Below are 23,394 nucleotides of genomic sequence, written 5' to 3'. Positions count from 1 at the left end.
ACACCTGCGCGTTTTTCTCCCGTCGGCTGTCCCCGGTGGAGCGGAATTATGACGTGGGGAACCTTGAGCTGCTAGCGGTCAAGCTCGCCCGGGGGTAGTGGAGGCATTGGCTAGAGGGGGCCGTCCATCCATTCGTCATATGGACTGACCATAAGAACTTTGCCTACATTCAGGGGGCCAAGAGGCTCAACTCGCGCCAGGCCAGGTGGGCATTGTTCTTCACCAGGTTCCGGTTCACGATCTGATACCGTCCAGGGTCGAAGAACACCAAGCCTGACACGCTCTCCCGGCAGTTCGACCCTGTGGACCTGGTGGAGAGGGACAACCCCATTGTCCCCAATGCCCTGATTGCTGCCCCAGTTTCGTGGGGAATCGATAGGCTGGTCAGAGCAGCGCTACGGCGGGAGCCCGATCCGGGTGGATGTCCATCGGGGAGGATGTACGTACCCAAGGCTGCGCGCTCGCGACTGCTTCAGTGGGCGCACGTGTCCGACCTCACCAGCCATCCGGGGGGCACCAGGACATTGGAGTTCCTGCATAGGAGGTTCTGGTGGCCAACAGCTGAGGGGGACAACCTTAGGCACCTCCTCACTCACAGTCTGGACTAATCATTATCCTATTGGTGTCACCTGTGTCTACCTGTTCACCTGTGTATTTATGTCCTCACTTCCCTGTGTTCCCTTGCTCTGTTTTCTCTGCTAGTCCTCTATGCCAAACAGTACTAATCAGTGTCTGATCGCGAGACGTATGTACAGGCACTTGAGAAGTGTTTCATTGTTGTTTTCAGTCATAGTTAGTATTTCATATGTTTGCTGTCAGCCTGTTTTTGGAGACCAATTTGCTCCTCCTTTATTTTTGCGTGACAAGTCCATTATTTTGTATCCTGGTTTTGGGACCACCAGTAAAGATCCTTGTTTCACCATCTCTGCCTACTGCCTACTATCTATCCTGCACCGCACCTGGGTCACACCTCACACCAACCCTTACACCTCCGTCCCTCCCTCCCTCCCTCCCATCCACCAAGGCATCATACAAGGATATCACAGAAAAGTACATTAAATAGGACAGAAACATAAACAGTACTAAAAACAATAACAATGGAAAAAGTTAAATAAAAATGTAATGTATCATAACTATAGTTGAATCTTATCAGCACAATATATGGCCACTAGAACAGATATGACTGCTTACCAAAGTATGCAAGTTATACTAAGTAAAAGACAGGCTCTCCACGTATTGTATTAATGGGGACCAGGTTAAGTCTAACTTTTGTTGGGCCCCATGCACAGTGTACCTAACCTGCTCTAGAGGCAGAGATGACATCACCTCCTTAACCCACTGAATAAAGGAAGGCGGCGTTGCAGACTCCCAGTGAAAGAGGACAAGGCGGTAAGCAAGCAGCGAGGCAATGCTATCTCAATCGCCTGATGCGTGGTAGCATTCTGGTCTATAGGAAGTACCCCAAAAATGGCAGTGAACGGGTTGGGGCTAACAGTTGGATTACACATATGTGAGAATGCCTCTAGAATGGAGTCCCAGAAGCCACTCAAAGATTGGCATGACCAAAACATGTGTCCCACAGTCGCTGGACTCTGATGGCATCTCAAACATTCGGGTCAACATTTGGATATATTTTTGCCAATCTGTCATTTGAGTAATGAAGACGGTGCAAAACTTTGAACTGAATGAGCCCATGCCTTATGCAAAAAGTTGAGGTGCGGAGACGCTCAACCTCTCGACTGGACACTTAGAGGGCTCGATTGGAAATGAAGGGAAATGTTTTTTGGCAAAGCTGCGAGTTTGCAGGTATCTAAAAAAAGTGGGTATTGGGAATATTATGGTCAACCCTCAGAGTATCGAATGAGACTAATGTGTTATCAACAAATAGGTCACAAAAAAACACCAGACCATTCCTATGCCAGAACTGGAATGCTGTATCAATCTGCGATGCTGGGAAGAGATGATGTGATGTTAATGGAGAGAAGCAGCTTGCTTGTTTAAGGCTAAAGTGATTTTGGAATTGGGACCAGATTTTAAGGGAGTTCTTGACAATGGGATTCAAAACATGGGTGCCAAGGTTCATGGGCAGTGGGGAGCACAGGAGCGAAACAGGAGAAGTTGGACGGCTTGACTGTAACACCATGATGGTACAAGTTGGACAATCCTTGTTTTCAAACGTAGAAACCCATTAAACACATTTAGACATATTTGCTGACCAGTAGTAGTGTAAAAAATTGGGGCTTAGGTCTCTCTACATATACCTTTCTTATTCGTGGATTTGACTTATTCCAAATGAAGTTGGAAATGTAGCTGTCCAGTTAATTGAACATCGACTTTAAGACAACATTTTGAATAATTTTGAATAAGTACAAAAAACCTAGGTATTACAGTTATCTTAATAGAATTAATGCGACCTGCTAATGAAATGGGAAGAGACGACCACCTTATGAAATCCTGCTTAGTGCGCTCCAGGAGTGTTTTGAAGTTATGTTTAAACAGAGCCTTAAATGAGCGTGTGACCTTTATCCCCAAATAAGTAAAGACCTGATGCACCACCTTAAATGGGAAATTGGCATAGCCAATACCTTCTGCTAACTGATTAATGGGGAGGAGCACACTTTTTGTTAGGTTTAACTTATAACCAGAGAATGTCCCAAAACCTTGTAGCATGTCCAAGAGATAGGGTATAGACTCCACAGGGTTAGATATGTATAAAAGAAGAATGGGAATGGGAATCATTTGGAATAAGTACAAAAAACCTAGGTAGTACAGTCATCTTAAAATAATGAATGCGACCTGCTAATGAAATGGGAAGAGACAACCACCTTATGAAATCCTACTTTGCTGGGCGATAGCAAGAGGCTCAATAGTCATATCAAATAGAAAAGGGGATAGACAGCAACCCTGCCTGGCCCCACTTTGGAGAGGGAAGTAGCTGGAGGTAACATTGTTGGTGCGAACAGAAGCCACTGGGGACGAGTACAAAATCTTAATCCAGGAAAGGAATGACGGGCCAAAGCCAAATCTCTCTAGTACTGTAAATAGATTTTCCCACACAACCCATTCGAAAGCCTTCTCAGCATCCAGAGAAATGACGACCTCTGACCTCTGGCTGTGGAGTTGAGTGGGTAGAACAAAGAACATGAAATAGCCGGCGCATATTATAGAAAGATTGCCTACATGAGATACATCCGGTTTGGTCAGAGTGAATTATATTAGGTGTCACTGTCTCTAAACGGCGCGAGAGGACCTCAGTGAGAATTATATCATTGCAGCACAAAAGGCTTATAGGGTGGTATGAGTCACATTCTAGGGGATTCTTGTCCTTTTTAAGCAAAAATGAAATATTCGCCTGGGTAAGTGTCTTGGGCAGTTTCTGAAAGGATTTCATTGTACATTGAGCTGAGGATAGGGGATAGTTTAGAGGAGATTGCTTTATAAAATTCAATAGGGAAGCCATCAGGCCCAGGAGCTTTACCGCTCTGCATGGACTGGATCATCACTTATTGAGGCATCCATGTTAGTTTGTTCATCTAAACAATTTTCCCATCACTATAATATATCTGCCATTAGTATCTGAAATTACTTTGCAGGAGACAAATGGGGTGCCTTTTCTGATAAGGATGGCTGCCCCTCTGGCCTTAGTACCAAAGTTGGAGTGAAATATTTGTGCGACCCATCCTCTCTTTAGTTTATCATGGTCGCAGGACAGGAGATGGGTCTCTTGGAGAAAAACAATGTCCGGACTTAAAGATTTAAGATGAGCATACACTCGGCAACGGTTGACCACATGGTTCATTCCTTTTAAGCTCCAAATGATAAAGCAAGTGGAGCCTAGATTATGTGAATTAGGAATACAGTAGTCATAGTAATTAGAAATGAATTTTAGTACAATCACATGGCCAGTGTGCTGAAAGGTCAGAATAATAAAATATAAAGAAAATTAAAAACTGCTAAAAACAACAAAATACCCAGAAGCAAACCTTGGACCCCTATGCTGGCCTTCCCCCTGTTGGAAGGCTGCATCTACCTCTCCTAGACTAGAGCAAAATACTACCATGTTAAACCGAACCTCAGTAGAGCTCTATCCAGGGTGAACATTATCAAGTTTACACATAGGGAAGGGATTCTGGAGGGAACCACCTCAGTTCTCTAATGTATCTTATGCAATATGCATATTTGAAGGATAATACAAAAATGTATTACAAAAGGAGGCTGACCTCTTCTTCATGACTGCAACCGTGTAGTCCAGGTAAATGCGAATCTTCTGGCCGTCGTGGTGATGGGAGCCGCTCGTGATGCCTTACAGAGGACATCCTCCTTCTCCTGAAAGTAGTGGAATTTGACTACGATGGGTCTGGGCGGCTCCCCATTCTTCAGTGTGGACTGTAAGCTTCTGTGCGCACGGTCAAGTTGTGGGGGTGTAATCGAGGCCTAGAATTTCCTGTAGCAGTTTAGCTATGAACAGCGTAGGCCGCAATCCGCCATCGGTCTTGAGTCCCTCTCTCACGCCGAAAATGAAACCGTTCCCCCGGTGATGTCTGTTCTCGAGGTCCTCGACCTTGGAAGTAAGTTTGACGACATCTGATGTTAGCCGGGTGACTTGTTCTTCCAGTGTCACCATTTTGTCGGAGTAAGTAGTTGCGCTGCCTTCCAGGCTATTCAGACGGGTGTCCTGTTTCGCCAAGTCTTCTTTAATGGAGTCGATCTTTGTGTTGACCTCGGTGGCGAGAGTGGCCATTTGTGCAGATAGGTCAGTGGATAGTGACTCCACCTTAGCCAGCACAGTCTGTTCAGACTTAATGATAGCCGCCATTACCTTGGCTAGGTCGGGGGGTCAGAGTCTGTGTCAGTGTCCGGTGAGCCCGAGGCTTTAGTAGAGGCCTGCTCTTTTGTGACTTGTGGCCGTTGTTGTTTCGACATTTTACGATGAAAAGGCCAAAAATGTCAGGATTCCTAATTAAATGTTACAAAATTAACGCGGTAGGGGAGGTGTTGGTGAACTACTAATAGTAAATTGTTCACCCTGGACAGGAGCACCGAGAAAATGCGTCTTCACATGTTGCTGCTCACCAGCGCCCCCTCTTGGTCCACTTTAACACTACAAAAGAACATGACATCCCTATTCTATGAAAGCATCCCAAATGACACCTTATTCCCTTTATAGTGCACTACTTTTGACCAGGGTCCATGGGGCTCTTGTCAAATGTAGTGCACCATATCGGGAATAGGGTGCCATTTGGGAAGCAGCCTATATTTCCTAGAGAAACAGTCAAAACAAAGTCCTGAACACTACTTGGCATGTTTTCAGCTGGGTCTGCCACTTGTTATTCAGGCAGCGTAGATCGATTACTCTGTGATTTGAGAATGGGAGTGTGGAGCGGTGATATATCAGCCGGCAGTAAGACCCCTATCTTATTAAACATTGATGACTGAGGAAAAATGTTTCCTACAGCTGCAAGACTGAGGGTTCGCAGAGGACTGATCAAGCAGGGCCAGCAGTAATGGCTGCCATGGGCACACGAACGCACGTGTGTGTACTCGCACATACACACCAACTCCAGGCCTCCATACACACCCTTGCGTATACACATGCACACGTTCAAATGCGCACACACCAAATCACACAAACGTTAGAAAGCCATATGTGAGTCACCCCTATTCCAGATCGAGTACATGTATGCTCGAGTACAAATTGGAACTCTAACCTACTAGGGAATAAGATGTGATTTGTATGTATACTGACTCATCGCAGTATCCACTTCTTCCTCGACACCATTATGGTGTTGATGAGTAGGACAAGGAGTTTCGCCTGACCATATAACCTGATCAGGAAAAACTCTGGGCTCTAGTTATTGGCTTCATATAGGCTACTGATGACTGATTAATAATATGTCTGCATGATAAGTGATAGGCTTTGTCCTAAATGGTACCCTATTCCCTACAAAGTGCACTTCTAAAGTAGTGCACTACAGGGAATAGTTTGGCATTTGGGACAGCCAAAGTGATTCTTACCAGTCTTTAAGGCAAATATGAGGTCGTCAAACTCCTGGGACTCCTCGTCGGCCACTAGGTTGTCGTTGATGAAGCCTCCTCCGTCGGTGGTGTAGGCCCCACTCTGAGGGCTCTGTTTAAACACACTGCTGGGCTGACTGCCCAGACGCAGGGACGCACGCTCCCAGTCCGCAGACACCTGCCACACACACACACACACATACAGGCACAGCACGCGCACAAGCACGCAGGCACGCACACACACATAAACACGCAAATATGCACGCCCATACGCACATACATGCAAACGTGCACACACGCATGCATGCACATGCACGCACACGCACACACAAACACACACACACACACACACACACAGCATATGTTTACAGACTGTATACGGCATTAACAAAGACAGCCACTGTCCAACACGTTGAAATGACACTGATCAGAGGGCATACATTCTGTTAGGGTTACATTTCTAGAGTGTTGTTTATGAGCTAACGTTTACAGTATTTGGAGTGCACAGTGGGTCTCCTCATGTCTTTGCATAAACAACACAAACCAGAGATGAGCATGTAAATGGGTGAACAACATCTCCATGATTAATGCAATGACAAAAACCAGTCCCATTCTGGAAGGGAGTCAGCTCTGGACAGCAGAGAATGTGTGTAATCGTGTCTTAGACATGGAGGGTCACGCAGAGTTTGTTGTCAAAGCTCCCCAAAGGGTTCATGCAGGACGAGCGGTCATGTGGGGGTCATGTGGGGGTTAAGGGGTGAGAGGGAGTTCGCTGGCTATGGGTCTCATATGCAAATATTGCCCTGAGTCTGCCGCACTGATGAATGCTTTTTCTCCAGAGAGAGTGAGAGACAGAGGGAGAGGGGTAGAGAGTAAGGGAGAGGGAGAGGAAGAGGGAGAGAGAGAGAGGGGAGACAGAGGGGGGGAGAGGGGTAGAGAGTAAGGGAGAGGGAGAGGAAGAGGAAGAGGGAGAGAGAGGGGGGGAGGGGGCACTAGAGATAGGGAGAGGGAGAGAAAGAGAAAGAGAAAGAGAAAGAGAAAGAGAAAGAGAAAGAGAAAGTGTGAGTGAGTGAGTGAGTGAGTGAGTGAGAGAGAGAGAGAGAGAGAGAGAGAGAGAGAGAGAGAGAGAGAGAGAGAGAGAGAGAGAGAGAGAGAGAGAGAGAGAGAGAGAGAGAGAGAGAGAGAGAGAGAGAGAGAGAGAGAGAGAGAGAGAGAGAGAGAGAGAGAGAGAGAGAGAGAGAGAGAGAGAGAGAGAGAGAGAGAGAGAGAGAGAGAGAGAGAGAGAGAGAGAGAGAGAGAGAGAGAGAGAGAGAGAGAGAGAGAGAGAGAGAGAGAGAGAGAGAGAGAGAGAGAGAGAGAGAGAGAGAGAGAGAGAGAGAGAGAGAGAGAGAGACAGATAGTTCCCAGGGCTGATCACTGGATGTCTGGATGAGTGGTGATGGGAAGAGAGAGTTCAGCACCATCACAGACAACTAGCTAGCCATGAGAACTGGCACATTGTGTACATAGCTAAGATATTTCACTTGGCTAAGCAATCTTGTGCTGTTTCTACCAAAAGAGTCTGGTTGGTTTTCAGCACACAGTATGTGTACAGGTAACAATCTAACCCATCACTGGACAACTCTCCCTCTCCTCTCATATATACCAAATGACGTCATCCAGGGCACAGACAGGAAATTCAATGCATCTTGGAAATGATTGTGTTGTGGTAAGGATCCCCGTGGAGTCTAATTTTTCCCTTAGTCTGTGTTTTCCAGGAAACCCAGTTCCACCAGCCTCCCTCCCTCTGTCACCAGTGACAGACAGACAGACTCTCAGTGTTTCTTAATCCTGGTCCTGGGCACCCAAAGGGGTGCACGTTTTAGTTTTTGCCCCTAGCACTACACAGCTGATTCAAAAGATCAACATATCATCAACAGCCAGCCAGACAGACAGCCTGGCGTAATAGCCTATCTGAACAGGCCTGTAATGACAGACAGACAGACAGACAGACAGACAGACAGACAGACAGACAGACAGACAGACAGACAGACAGACAGCATGGTGTAATAGCCTATCTGAACAGGCCTATAATGACAGACAGACAGACAGACAGGTGTAATAGCCTATCTGAACAGGCCTGTAATGACAGACAGACAGACAGACAGACAGACAGACAGACAGACAGGTGTAATAGCCTATCTGAACAGGCCTGTAATGACAGACAGACAGACAGACAGACAGACAGACAGACAGACAGACAGACAGACAGACAGACAGACAGGTGTAATAGCCTATCTGAACAGGCCTGTAATGACAGACAGACATTGTGGTGTAATAGCCTGTAATTGGTACAGTGTCCAGAGCTGTGGTACAGTGTCCAGCCACCGCTGGATTTACCATACCCGCTCTGAAGGGGGCTGACAAGACACCTCCCATGTACCAATCCCCTCCACACCCCTTCTTCCTCCCCTCTCCATTTCCTCTCTATTCTCTCTAATTCTACCCCCATCTCCTCTTCAGGGTAACTCCTTATAGGGTGTCCAGCAGAGCTGTGGCCTAGCAGGGGATGGATGGACTGGGCCTGGGGAGGATGTAGGCTGACAGGTCATATTGAGGTCATAGTTCTAGGGTAAGGTGGGCTACTAGTAGGCTATTAGTTGAGGAGAGAAGAACACGTCTCTGCATGGCAGCTCTCACACACACATTAGTGTGAGAGTAATTGCGGGATAGCTGACTTAAGCCATTGTGAACACACAGAGCGTGTGGGGGGACATGCCATGTTTCCCTGTGGATCCGCTGACAAGGGTGTGAGTGAGGAGAGGACTGGTCAAACCGAGCCCTCGGAATGAGGGCATGGGAGAGAGAGAGGGATGGGACTGTGGAAGGGGTTGAGGTAAGGGCTTTAGAGTAAGGGCACTGGGCAGGGGAGAGAGGGGTATGGGGGATAATGGTGAAGCAGACTCAGAGGTTGGGTAACAGTGGCCAGTCAGTCAGTCAGTCAGTAAGTTGGGGGCTTGCGGGGCAAGAACAGGGCTCCTCACCATTTTCTCTTGCTTTTTCTCCATAGTTTCGTGCAGTGAGGGAGGGGAAGATGGCAGGGTGTGCGTGTGTGTGTGGGTTACCTCCTCCATGGCGCTGATGAGGTTCTGGGTGGACTTGTTGATCTCCGCCCCTATGGTGGCGGCACCCCCTACCCCGCTGTGGTAAGTGGAGTCTGGGCTGCCGTGGCCATTCATCTCCACCGTGTAGCTGGCTTTGGATGGCCAACACAGCTGGTTGTGCATCAGGAAGTACACCGCAAACACGTACAGGCCCTAGGGAACAGAGGGTAAAGGTCAGAGGGTAAAATGTGCCACCTCCATTGCAATTCAAATGATTTGACCCTGCCAGGCACATCATGAATTAACGTACACACAAAAGAAAAAGGAGACCGGAATTAAATTGTTGTCGATAGCGCGTCATTCTCCACACTGCACTCTGAGAAGTGTATTTATCTTGCACACAATGTACAGCAGCACATTCCTTATGGGGAAAGTTTGGATTGATTGACAATGGTAGAAGTGGCAAGACGTCATCCCTCGGACATGACATCACTGTCAGTCAGCAGCATCCTGGTCTAGTATCTCTATCACATCCTCTGTGTCAACAGACAGGCCAGTGTGAATTATTCCAGCACATTCCTCTGTGAAATACCACAGCCCCAGCAGACATCTCACAACACCAGGCGGGCAGGAGGGGATGACGGCAACCATAGACAGAGATGGAGTGATACACCGCACTGCATATACAGTATTTGCGCACGCACGCACGCACGCACGCACGCACGCACGCACGCACGCACGCACGCACGCACGCACGCACGCACGCACGCACGCACGCACGCACGCACGCACGCACGCACGCACGCACGCACACACACACACACACACACACACACACACACACACACACACACACACACACACACACACACACACACACACACACACACACACACAACCAGGAGAACAGGTCATCACCAAGCGTTCTAGAGCAGGAAGTTCATCAAAACGTGGACTTCTCCTTAAATTAAACCAATTGCAATCTCTCTGTTTCAGAAAAGCCCATGGTCCTGTTTCACCAGTGGCCTATAGATCTTAACAGCCAGGCAGTTTAGTCCGGCTTAGGGAGAGGAAAGCCACTCAACACGGATAGAGAGACAAATGCTCTTTATGTAGATACAAATGTGTGGGAATCATTATACTACACAGTATATCTTTCCTTGGAACCCTGACATTGAAAGGGAAAAATAAACACGCTACAAGTGGCGTTTAATGGATACGAGATGCGAGGAGACGAAGAGGAACAGGCTTAGTACACTACCTGTTTATTGGTGCACCGTAAATAGGGAACATGAGCTTCTATGTGGGGAAAAAAGCACACATTTGGAAATGGACACAATACACCCACATCAATCACTCAGAGTGTCTTTATAGCCTGAGCGGAGTGTGTGCGTATGTGGTGTCTGTGTGTGTGTGTGAGTGTGATGCGTGTGTGTACATGAGTGTGTGTGTGTGGAGCAGCCACTATCAGTAGTCTCTGATAGAGTGAGAGCGGCCCCATCATGACAGTCTTCAGGGCAATTAGCACACGCCGTTAAGGAACAGCCTGAGCCAGCGCGGCCCAAGGAACACACTTTATTGCCCACAGGCTGTTATGTAAGTGTTCCCTGCTCTGGGGACTTGACGTGTGTGTGTGTGTGTGTGTGTGTTCGGTGTGCGTGTGAGAGAAAAGAGAGAGAGAGTGTTACTACAGGAGGTTAGGTCACGGCCCCTACACCACCATGGGAACCAGGGAGGGAGGAGAGAGGAGTGAGAACATAAGAGACACTAACCAGCTAGCTAGCTAGGGAGAGAACGCTTCCAGTAAAAAATGAACAAGACAGATAGAAATCAACTGAAAGGAGGGAGTGTAACAGAGAAAAAAGCAAAGGAGAAACAGAGAGGTACAGAGAAACAACAAAAAGAGATCAAATGAATAAAAAAAGAGAGAGTTCTTGATCTGCAATTATAAAACATGGTCATCATAGGGCTTAGACCACTGGGCTTATCCCTCCTATACCATGTCTCTTAGCAACGTGTCCCGGGTTGAATCGATGAATGAGGCTGCTGCTTCTGCATTATCAACTCATCTTCAACGACAGGGCTCGTGACAGGTCCTGCGCTACAATGAATAGAGGTATATTTATAGTCCACTGTGTGGGACAAATCAGGATGTGCGGGGGTAAATTGAATTGTGTGTTGGGTGCCTGGCCTGTTTCATTGTTCAAAGAAAGGGGGGCTGTTTGTTTGTGAGCTAATAATGTACAAGCCCATTTACCGGCAGAGGGTCGGGCACAGCCAGACACAAACTGCTGTGATCAGATTATTCTTCTATAATTCAGTACAAATTCAGCTGGATCTAATGCAGATGCTGCCCTAGACAACCAACATGCCCTAGACAACCCCTAGACAACCAATATGGCAGAAGAGAGAAAGAAATAGAGCGAGAGAGAGAGAGAGAAAGAGAACGAGATAGATAGAGAAGCAGAAAAGCATTCCATCCGCCAGCTCTGGGTACCATCTATATTGATAGACTCCAACAGTAATGCCCCTGTCTGTCTGCCTGTCCGTCTGTCCGTCCGTGTGGAGTGCTGAGAATAAACCACTAAATCTGCTGTTGTATTGAGTAACGTGCTGGGGCACAAAGGTCGCTCTCACTCTGAAAACACCGAGATCAATACTTGGCCACTTGGCCCAAATGGCACCCTATGGGCCCCTGGTCAAAAGTAGTGCACTACAAAGTGCCATCTGGGACAGACCCTATGTTTTATAGACACAGAAGAAGTTATGTACTGTTTTAATTTGGAAGTCACTGAAATTGACATCAAGGGAAATGTCTCTGTTGGTCCTTGTCTGCGTCCCAAATGGCACCCTATTCCCTATATAGAAATGGCACCCTATTCCCTATATAGGGCACTATATATTATGGGCTCTGGTCAAGTGGAGCACTATGTAGGGAATAGGTTGTCATTTGGGACACAGCCATTATAGGGAGAGTGAACAGCTTGGAGATGTGAAAAATCCTTTCCTCCCTGAGTCATAATACACACACAGCAGCTGCTCTGTACTGTAAGATGGTGGCCCTCCAAATTGATAGCTGGAGCTAGGTGCTGGATATAGCCGATGATATCACACTAGATGTGATAGGATGCGTCAGAGGATGTCTGCCCATGGAAGGCACTGTATCCGAGAACGTACATTACTGAAAAGCAACTAAATCAGGGTAAACATCCAGGAACACACTGTAAACATTGTCTATCTTGACCCTTTAGATCCACACGTACAATTCTGCAGTGCAAAAACAATCATGCTGGATCCATCCAGTTACCAGTTCCACTTCCATAGATTGAATAAGGTGCAAAGTCTTCTCTGTAATTGGTTGCGTGCCAGATGGCACCCTATTCCCTATGTAGTGCAATACTTGGCCCTGCAGACATACAGTACTTTGGGACACAGACATTTACTGTACATTCCCTGATGTTTGCCTTCGTGTACAGCTGTCATTTGAGGTTGCCTAGAAGCTCCAGAGCAGTGCTAACTAACCACTAACCAGGATGTATGAAATATAGCCAAGTGCACTGGAGCCAGCTGGTTAACGGCTGCTTACCGGAGGACATGTAGCGGTGCTGCTGTGGTTTAGAGCCGTTAGGCTAAATCACAAAGTAATAGCATTGGGAGAGTCTATACAGCTGAAATGAATGCATAGAATCTACCTTCTATGCGTGTGTGTATACATGCGCGTGCATGGACACACACGCGTGAGCACGCGCGCACCAACCTACGCTGTAACATCTGCACTTGTTTAATGATTTTCAGTAATCAGCTGAAGGGAGCAGAACCATTAAACAGCCTTTTACAGTCAGAGCAACAGCCACGCTATCAACAATAACAACATGGAAAATTCTCCTCATGGAAAATGTCCCGCATGAGGGAGATAATACAAAACAACCTGAGCATACAACCGCAAAGTGTGCAACAGAATAGAGGGTACATAAGCAACTTTAGTAACAAATAGCTAGAGAACAGAAGAAAGTGAAAGGATATACTTAGATACTATGCCAACTCAATACATAGCTGGAAACAAAATGAATTGAAATGTCGCCTTGAAGAGATTTCTTAGAGGGTCTGAGGTGGTTTGTGACACCAAAAACAGAAAACCTTGATCTAAAGATTTGTTATCCAGCCATACATGTACAATAAACTTTACTCCATGCAACGTAGACGAATGTGACTATATTATAAATCCTAATTAAATTAATTAAATTAAATTCCATTATGCTAAATATTAAAACCTAATACATGCTGTTGCATTATTGTACGCAACATTTACGGTCGACCCTATTAATGTTCATTAGTGTTGGTGATGATGTGGTGCTAATGGCTGTGTCGCGACACAAATGTCAGTGCTCTCATCTCCATGTTCCTCGTCTCCCCACTAAATTAATTGGTTTTGCTCCATAAACGCAGACTCTCAAAGCAGAATAGTTGTCCCTTAATTGTGGCTTCAAAACAGCCTGGTGCAGGCATCAACTTGCAGAGAGCAGCAGCCGAAACAGCAGTGCTCAGGAAATCTAGGTCAGATGTGTTTGTTGAGCTAATCGATGGTCTTGGACGCAACTCTCTTTAGAAACTCATTACCTGTAGAAAAGGGAACTGTCTGTTCCAGCTCAATTCTTCCTGTCTTACAGAGAACTGTCCCTGGAGACAACTGCTTATAGACTGCTTTAATCTTTACATCTGAGCCCAGGGCAATTGGAGGCTGTGGAGTTTCTCTGGTTGAAACAAAATAACTTTTCAACCGTGTTCTGCTCTTTCTCCCTAGGGATGATAGAGCTGATTATTTTAGAGTTGTGATGTAGAGAAGGGGGGGGCAGTGGAAGGGGCTAGGGAGAGGCAGAGAGATTCACTCAAGAAAGACACTTCAGAGGCAACCAAAGGCCTTTTAGTTGGACTTTCTCTACACCTTCAGGGGATTCATCCTGTATTGGAACGTATAGTGGCAGGGGAATTCGTAAAAATACACTACATGACCAAAAGTATGTGGACACCTGCTCTTTGAACATCTCATTCCAAAATCATGGGCATTAACATGGAGTTGGTCCCCCCTTCGCTGCTATAACAGCCTCCACTCTTCTGTTGGAACATTGCTGCGGGGACTTGTTCCATTCAGCCACAAGAGTATTAGTGAGGTCGGGCACTGATGTTGGGCGATTAGGCCTGGCTCACAGTTGGCGTTCCAATTTATCCCAAAGGTGTTCGATGGGGTTGAGGTCAGGGCTCTGTGCGGGCCAGTCAAGTTCTTCCACGATGATTTCGACAAACCATTTCTGTATGGACCTCGCTTTGTGCACGGGGGCATTGTCATGCTGAAACAGTAAAGGGCCTTCCCCAAATCGTTGCCACAATGTTGGAAGCACAGAATCGTCTAGAATGTCATTGTATGCTGTAGCGTTAAGATTTCCCTTCACTGGAACTAAGGGGCCTAGCCCGAACCATGAAAAACAGCCCCAGACCATTATTCATCCTCCACCAAACTTTACAGTTGGCACTATGCATTCGGGCAGGTAGCGTTCTCCTGGCATCCGCCAAAACCAGATTTGTCCGTCGGACTGCCAGATGGTGAAGCGTGATTCATCACTCCAGAAAACGCGTTTCCACTGCTCCAGAGTCCAGTGGTGGCGAGCTTTACACCACTCCAGCCGACGCTTGGCATTGCACATGGTGATCTTAGACTTGTGTGCGGCTGTATGGCCATGGAAACCCATTTCATGAAGCTCCCGACGAACAGTTCTTGTGCTGACGTTGCTTCCAGAGGTTGGAACTTGGTAGTGAGTGTTGCAACCGAGGACAGACTATTTTTACGCGCTACGTGCTTCAGCACTCTGCGGTCCCGTTCTGTGAGCTTGTGTGGCCTACCATTTCGCGGCTGAGCCATTGTTGCTCCTAGACGTTTACACTTCCCAATAACAGCACTTACAGTTGACCAGGGCATCTCTAGCAGGGCAGAAATTGTACAAACTGACTTGTTGGAAAGGTGGCATCCTATGACAGTGCCACGTTGAAAGTCACTGAGCTCTTCAGTAAGGCCATTCTACTGCCAATGGTTGTCTATAGAGATTGCATGGCTGTGTGATCGATTTTATAGACCTATCAGCAACGGGTATGGTTGAAATAGCCAAATCCACTAATTTGAAGGGGTGTCAACATACTTTTGTATATATAGTGTATATCTGCCAAACAAAGTAATGTCTTAGAAAGAGACTTTTGATATCAACTGGATAATGTTGGACAAAGTGGGCCATACTGTTCGTCCATCAGATTACCTCATATTGGGGTATTTGTGCATGGCGTGGGCTTATAAGTGTTGTGTTACCTCAGCTATTGTCATCATGACATCATGTCTGCAGTCATTAGAGCCACAGGTTGACTTTAGCTTCTGTCGTCTTTCACGTGCAGGCGCTACATATCACTAGGGTCCTGCGTGACACACTTAATGGACAGATGACGTCTTGAAGAAAGTGACAGCTAGCAGAGACATTCACAAGGACCTGCCTGAAAGAACAAGTATGCCACTGTCCAGTCCACTGCCTACCTAACTCAACAATTTGAATGCATTTACAATATATCCTTTTCAAATGATACGTTTGCTTTATGCGTGAGGAAGCTACCCTCAACTAGCAAGCAATACCCCTTCAGAGTTCAGACATTGAAGTGGGGTTGAACAGTTCAAACATCTTCAACACATTGTCAGTTACGCAACCGTTAAAAAACGAGATATTAATGCTATCGGCTGTAGACTATACAGTCGTACATAAATATCTGATGATAAAGTTATCTCCTATCTCTCACGTTCTCTGATATGCATTCCCACACTGTACTGAGTGTACTGAGAGAGTGGTCTGGCCTCTCTCTGGAGATATGGTGTCTATGATAGCCCTCAAGAAATAGCTTTTCCACCCTGCCCAGGCCAGACATCAAAGGATGGCTTCAAAGTCTTTGAACACCCTTCATCACACACACTCATCGACATGCACACACACATACACACATTTACAGTCATTTAGCAGACGCTCTTATCCAGAGCGACTTACAGTTAGTGAGTGCATACATTATATATATATATATTTCTTTATTTTCTTTTACTGGCCCCCCGTGGGAATCGAACCCACAGCCCTGGCGTTGCAAACGCCATGCTCTACCAACTGAGCTACATCCCTGCCGGCCATTCCCTCCCCTATCCTGGACCAATTGTGCACTGCCCCATGGGTCTCCCGGTCGCGGCCGGCTACGACAGCCTGGATTCGAACCAGGATCTCTAGTGGCACAGCTAGCACTGCGATGCAGTGCCTTAGACCACTGCGCCACATCAAGACACACACACACACACACACTCACGCAATCATACACACTCACGCAATCACACACACTCACGCAATCACACACACACACACACACACACACTCAAGGGGTCAAACAGTGCAGAGGCTTAAGGGATCAATATATAGTACAAGTGTGCCAACCTCCAAGGCCTCCAGAGACTGAGGGAGGCTATTCTGAACTCACACACACTGACAAACACAAACCTAAGGAGAGTTATTCCACCAATGTCTACATTGGGCTCTCAAGTATCTAGGAAGTAGTTGTATCATTTACAAAACTATATCAGATTTCCCTCCAGTTTTGACAGCAATAAAGAGGTTCAAGACACTACACAGTAAATCAAGGAGAGTTGAAATCACAGTGTTATGAACATTAGGGTTAAATTGACTCTCCTGGGAGCTATCTTAACCCTCAAGAGAGTGATGCACTCCCTGGAGTTAGTGTTGATAACTGGAGTTGATTGGGACGGAGTACTTTGAACTCCATTAAGAGTAACCAGAGACAGGGAGTTCAATCTATGGAGTTATGCATAGATGTGGGAGGGGCCTCATTGTCAATATTTCCCAGCATGCTCTGTTGCATGCTCTGTTGTTTGTTTCAATATCTGTGTTTTCACATGTACATTGATTGCTTTTGATTTTATGCTACACAAAGATAAGAAACATACATTTTTCTAAACTAACCGAATCTGTAAGTGGTTGGATTTATAGCAACCGTTAGTGAGATACAGTAGTTGTTCCAGTTTACATGGTGTAGCTCAGGGATGTTTTAAGAACTCAGTTGAGGTCTCAACTTACTGTTGTGAGTTAGAATAGTAAAATACAGCAGGTGCAATTTAGAAATTTGGTTGTGCATCAGAAGTTTTTCTCTTGTTATATCAGTCACTGATAGTCCATGTCAGCTAACATTTTTTCAATTGCTATGTTAGTTTAGCGGCCAGCTATCTAAACTTGTTATCATGGTCGAAACTTAAGCAACTCTCTGTGAGTTGGATATTTACTCCATTTAGTGTCATTTTAACTCCAAAAATATCAAGACCATGATCAGAGTAGTTTTAACATAAAATGGGGGTGGGACCATATAAACCCCAAAATAATGTTAAATTTGACTCCATAGGAGTTGAATTAAGTCTTGTGATTTTGATCTATCTGCAATATTAAAGCTGATCTACCCCCTAAAAAATAAAAAATAAATATATATATATATTTTTTTGATTTTACTGTGTAAAACATGTCTGGATGACGCAACCGATGATGATGATGATGATGATGAAGATGATGACGAAAAGGTCTTACCAGCAGGCAGTTGAAGATGACGTGGAGGATGAGCATCCACAGGTATCTGTAGCCCATGTGTAGTCCTGCCCACAGCCACACCAGGGACACCAGGGCAAACAGGTACAGCACCATGGGCACCTCTGCAGCACACACAACAGGGAAGACTTAATACACAGTTAACACACACAGGCACTCACACAGACAGACACACATGCACGCACGCATAGATGCACGCACGCACATACACACGCACACACACACAGACAGATCACTCTTAGAATGAAAGAAATTACATAACATTGGGAGATTTCCCAAAGTTCAGAGTGTCCTGATCCCTGCTCTCTCTCCAGGCCTGGCTCTGGCCCATCTTCCCAGTGCTCTGGTCCAGTATAGAGTAGTGAGCTGGGCCCGGGGCAGCAGGCAGCAGACCGCAGACCAGGCCCTTAGGGCTGATTAATGAAGCCTCTCTTAATCAGTACGCTTTATACTGTAGGTCACAGATCCTGGCACAGGGCTGCCTTGTACAGTACACCTGCCTGCACGCACCCACACACACCTACGCTCGCACTCCTACGCACAAACACACACACACACACACACACACACTCTGTGCCAACTACTAAGCTAACTCACTCTAACTAAAGGGTGTAGCGCGTCGATAGACGAGAGAGAGAGATAAAGAGAGACGGAGAGAGAGAGAGAGAAAGTCTTTGGGCTAGCTAACACCTAGAGTGTTAGCCACGGTAAGCACAAAGACCGTCTAATCAATGACAGGGCTGTTGGCAGAGCCCAGAAAGCAGCCTCTCTTGTCCCATAAAGTACTCCATGAGGCTAACCTCTGAACTACACTCTAAACCAGGGATTGGAAACCCGTAACCCGGAGAGAACATTTTTATTTTTTAGATTTCATTTCGTGCAAGCCTGCACATTTTGCCATGGGGGGTAGAGAAAATGTTGCTGTTTTAAAGCTAGTTTGCTGCAATTCTACACATTTTGCCATGGGGTGGAGAGAAGATTTTGCAATTGTTAATTTTGTGCAATTGTTCTCATTCTGCCATTTGGTGGAGATAATTTATTTTCGTTTTTAATATGATATCTAAGTGACTGACTAACAAAATCAATGGGGTCACCCTGGGCTCTAATTCGACCTTGATTACTACTAGTTTACATAGCTGGCCGCTAGACTAATTTACCAATCTAAAAACATTTCAGCTGACATGGGCTAATTGAGTGACTATCAGTGACTACATAACAAGAGATTGATTTTGTCAGACTCTTCCAAATGTCCTGCACCTGAGTGTGTGTGAGAGTCTGTGTGTATGTAAAGTACTTGTGTCTGGGTTAAGGGGGGTTAAGTCTTGGGGGGTTCACTAGAGATTTGAAACAGATCTATTGTGAAACTAAAAGCCTTGATTTCAGCATGTTCGAGCAGGTCAGAGAGAGGGACTTTAGCCCATCTCTTAACCTACTAAAGCATGTGCACTGGCCTTGAAGCACTCTCAGCTAATGCTGAGAGGTACAGATCTAGGATGAGCTTCCCCTTCCCAATCCTAATGTTAACCATGAGTGGGGAAAATATTAAACTGATCCAAAATCAGCGTCTAGGGCAGTGGTTGCGAACCTTTTCCCTTCTAAATCACCGTCACAGAATCCTTTTAACATAAAATATCTTTGGTCGAATTTAGTCAAATTTAGCATTGAATGTAACAAATTAAAGGACTATTATTATTAGAAACAATTTGCATTTAGATTTTTGTATGTCTATTTTTTGCAGACAACCTGCAGTTCCCCCGCGGACCACAGGTTGGAAACTACTGGCTTTTAGGGGCAACTTCACCTAACAAACTACCCCATCGCTGAAAAGGGATATGTGTGGCTCAGTGGGTAGAGCATGGTGCTTGCAACACCAGGGTTGTGGATTTGATTCCCACAGGAAAAAAATGTATGCACTCACTACTATAATGTACTCTAAGTAAAACATCAATAAGCCCAATTCTAGAGAATGAGTAGTCATGACCACACAGTTGGATAGAAATACCTTGCCCTATCGACAATTTGGACATTGGGTGTGTGTGATTTTTGGGTATCACAAAAACCATACAGTATGTTCATGTTATGTGCTCCAGCATACATGACCCTCTCTTCTAGCTCAGCGTTGAAGATGTAGTGATTGGACACAACATACAGAGAGGAAGAGAGAGAGGTCTGACATTTACATGAGCACGTTTCCATTAGTGCGTGTCCTCGCCTGTTGAGAACAGAGTGTTCCATGGAAGCTGTGTGTTAGCTAGCCAGGCCCAGGGTAATGCATCCCTATTACCATTTGTTTTGAACAGCAATTTAGATGTGATCCTTTGATCCCCACTCTCAGTGTGTGTGTTGGCTGTGGGTGGATATTGACCAGTGCACTCAGTCTTATCCTGACTGTTACTGGGGAGACTCTCTGCCGGCCGGGGTGGAGTGTGTTGTGGGTGAGATGTGGGGCTTAGTTATATCGAAAGGTGATGAGGAGAAGACGCAAGGAGTAAGTGGTGACTGGAAGACTCAAACTAGTGCAGGGTAGCACAACACATCATAACACAAGCGGTCAGTGCGTTCCATTGGGTGCTGGTTAAATGTAGGGCACACTGTTCAGTCCACTTCACAAGTGGGCAGGAAACACAGGGCACGGGCCCAAGGCTAATCAAATAGCCTACACATAGGTGCCATATCCACCACCTTGTCTGCTCTCTCCCTCTCCTTCTTCCACCTCTGTGTGCCAGTTTGCCATAAGTCTATCATTCTGTGCGATCTTTTTTCCACTCTCCGCCGATCTCACGCTCTCTTAAACTCAAACTTCCTTTATGCTCTCTCTGCCTCTCTCACACATCTGCATCCCTCTCCGCTCCTCCGCTCCTCCCTCCTTGTTTTTTCCACCAGTGTAAGCACATTCCTGGCTGTGGTCTGGGTAGGACTCCCACAGTGGGAACAGGTTCCCAAAGCCTGCTGGGAGGGAATGCCTGATCTGCTGGGTCCAAAAGGATGGGAGCGAGGAGTGGCAGGGTGCTTTCCATCACTTACCCATGGGGATAATAAAGTCATTATCTTATCTTATCTTCCTGTACAACCTGGAACACAGAAAGGTCCTTAATAGACTAACTCATAAACCTTCCCAATCTTTCTCAAAACAATGTGCCCACTTTTATCCAAAAAGTCTGTTTAAACTTTTTTTTCCACAGTTTCCAGTGGAAAAAGAGGGATCCCTTTCCTTGTCAAGATCAGAAGAGGAGATGATAGGGTTACAGTGCATTTGGAAAGTATTCAGACCCCTTCCCTTTTTCCACATTTTGTTATGTTACAGCCTTATTCAAAAATTTATTAAAAAATAATAATCCTCATCACTCTACACACAATACCCCATAATAATGACAAAGCAAAAACAGGGTTTAATACATTTTTGCAAATGTATTAAAATAAAATAAAACTGAAATACCTTATTTACATAAGTATTCAGACCCTTTGCTATGAGACTCGAAATTGAGCTCAGGTGCATCCTGTTTCCATTCGTCACCCTTGCGATGTTTCTACAACATGATTGGAGTCCACCTGTGGTAAATTCAATTGATTGGAAATGATTTGGAAAGGCACACACCTGTCTATATAAGGTCCCACAGTTGACAGTGCATGTCAGAGCAAAAACCAAGCCATGAGGTCGAAGGAATTGTCTGTAGAGCTCCGAGACAGGATTGTGACGAGGCACAGATCTGGGGAAGGGTACCAAAAAATGTCTGCAGCATTGAAGGTCCCCAAGAACACAGTGACCTCCATGATTCTTACATGAAATAAGTTTGAAACCACCAAGACTCTTCCTAGAGCTGGCCGCCCGGCCAAACTGAGCAATCGGAGGAGAAGGGCCTTGGAAATGGGAGAACCTTCCAGAAGGACAACCATCTCTGCAGCACTCCACCAATCAGGCCTTTATGGTAGAGTGGGAAAGAACGGAGCAAAATACAGAGAGATCCTTGATGAAAACCTGTTCCAGAGTGCTCAGGACCTCAGACTGGGAAGAAGGTTCACCTTCCAACAGGACAACGACCCTAAGCACACAGCCAAGACAACGCAGGAGTGGCTTCGGGACAAGTCTCTGAATGTCCTTGAGTGACCCAGCCAGAGCCCGGACTTGAAACCGATTGAACATCCCTGGAGAGACCTGAAAATAGCAGTTCAGCGACGCTCCCCATCCGACCTGACAGATCTTGAGAGGATCTGCAGAGAAGAATGGGAGAAACTCCCCAAATACAGGTGTGCCAAGCTTGTAGCGTCATACCCAAGAAGACTTGAGGCTGTAATCGCTGCCAAAGGTGCTTCAACAACATACTGTGTAAAGGGTCTGAATACTTACAGTACCAGTCAAAAGAACGGACACACCTACTCATTCCAGGGTTCTCCTTTATTTTTACTATTCTCTACATATAGTGAAGACATCAAAAATATGAAGTAACACATATGGTATCATGTAGTAACCAAAAAAGTGTTAAACAAATCAAAATATATTTTATATTTGAGATTCTTCAAAGTAGCCACCCTTTGCCATGATGACAACATTGCACACTCTTGGCATTCTCTCAACCAACTTCATGAGGAATGATTTTCCAACAGTCTTGAAGGAGTTCCCCCATATGCTGAGCACTTGTTGGCTGCTTTTCCTTCACTCTGCGGTCCAACTCATCCCAAACCATCTCAATTGGGTTGAGTTCAGGGGATTGCGGAGGCCAGGTCATTTGATGCATTACCATATCACTCTCCTTCTTGGTCAAATAGCCCTTTCACAGCCTGGATGTGTGTTTTGGGTCATTGTCCTGTTGAAAAACAAATGATAGTCCCACTAAGCGCAACCAGATCGGATGGCGTATTGCTGCAGAATGCTGTGGTAGCCATGCTGGTTAAGTGTGCCTTGAATTCTAAATAAATCACAGACAGTGTCACCAGCAAAGCACCCCCACACCATCACACCTCCTCCTCCATGCTTTACGGTGGGAACTACATATGCGGAGATCATCCGTTCACCTACTCTGCGTCTCACATTGACACGGCAGTTGGAACCAAAAATCTCAAATTTGGACTCTTCAGACCAAAGGACAGATTTCCACCGGTCTAATGTCCATTGCTCGTGTTTCTTGGCCCAAGCAAGTCTCTTCTTCTTATTGGTGTCCTTTAGAAGGGGTTTCTTTGCAGCAATTCGACCATGAAGGCCTGATTCACGCAGTCTCCTCTGAACAGTTGATGTTGAGATATGTCTGTTACTTTGAACTCTGTGATTTCTGAGGCTGGTAACTCTAATGAATTTATCCTCTGCAGCAGAGGTAACTCTGGGTCTTCCTTTCCTGTGGCGGTCCTCATGAGAGCCAGTTTCATCATAGCGCTTGATGGTTTTTGTGACTGCACTTGAAGAAACTTTCAAAGTTGATTGGCTCAAATGCATTAAGAAGGAAAGAAATTCCACAAATTAACTTTTAACAAGGCACACCTGTTAATTGAAATGCATTCCAGGTGACTACCTCATGAAGCTGGTTGAGAGAATGCCAAGAGTGTGCAAAGCTGTCGTCAAGGCAAAGATTGGCTACTTTGAAGAATCTCAAATATAAAATATATTTTGATTTGTTTAAGACGTTTTTGGTTAC

The 23,394-nt window shown here is 45.8% G+C and overlaps 1 protein-coding gene across 1 annotated transcript in view; it reads right to left on the bottom strand.

Moving 5' to 3' along the window:
• The window catches only part of adgrv1 (adhesion G protein-coupled receptor V1), a 230,482-nt gene that overhangs the window by 7,488 nt on the left and 199,600 nt on the right, over nt 1-23,394 (bottom strand). Inside the window, exons 87-89 of the mRNA XM_041904508.2 lie at nt 17,753-17,874; nt 9,120-9,311; nt 6,016-6,193 (exon numbers count right to left, since the gene is read on the bottom strand). Coding sequence (XP_041760442.2) covers nt 6,016-6,193; nt 9,120-9,311; nt 17,753-17,874 — 492 coding nt within the window. The remainder of the gene's footprint in view (nt 1-6,015; nt 6,194-9,119; nt 9,312-17,752; nt 17,875-23,394) is intronic.

The sequence above is a fragment of the Coregonus clupeaformis genome, chromosome 18 (genome assembly GCF_020615455.1).
Source record: "Coregonus clupeaformis isolate EN_2021a chromosome 18, ASM2061545v1, whole genome shotgun sequence".
Classification (NCBI taxonomy): Eukaryota; Metazoa; Chordata; class Actinopteri; order Salmoniformes; family Salmonidae; genus Coregonus; species Coregonus clupeaformis.
Note: the sequence above shows the minus strand (reverse complement) of the source record. Positions and strands in the feature narration are given on the sequence as shown.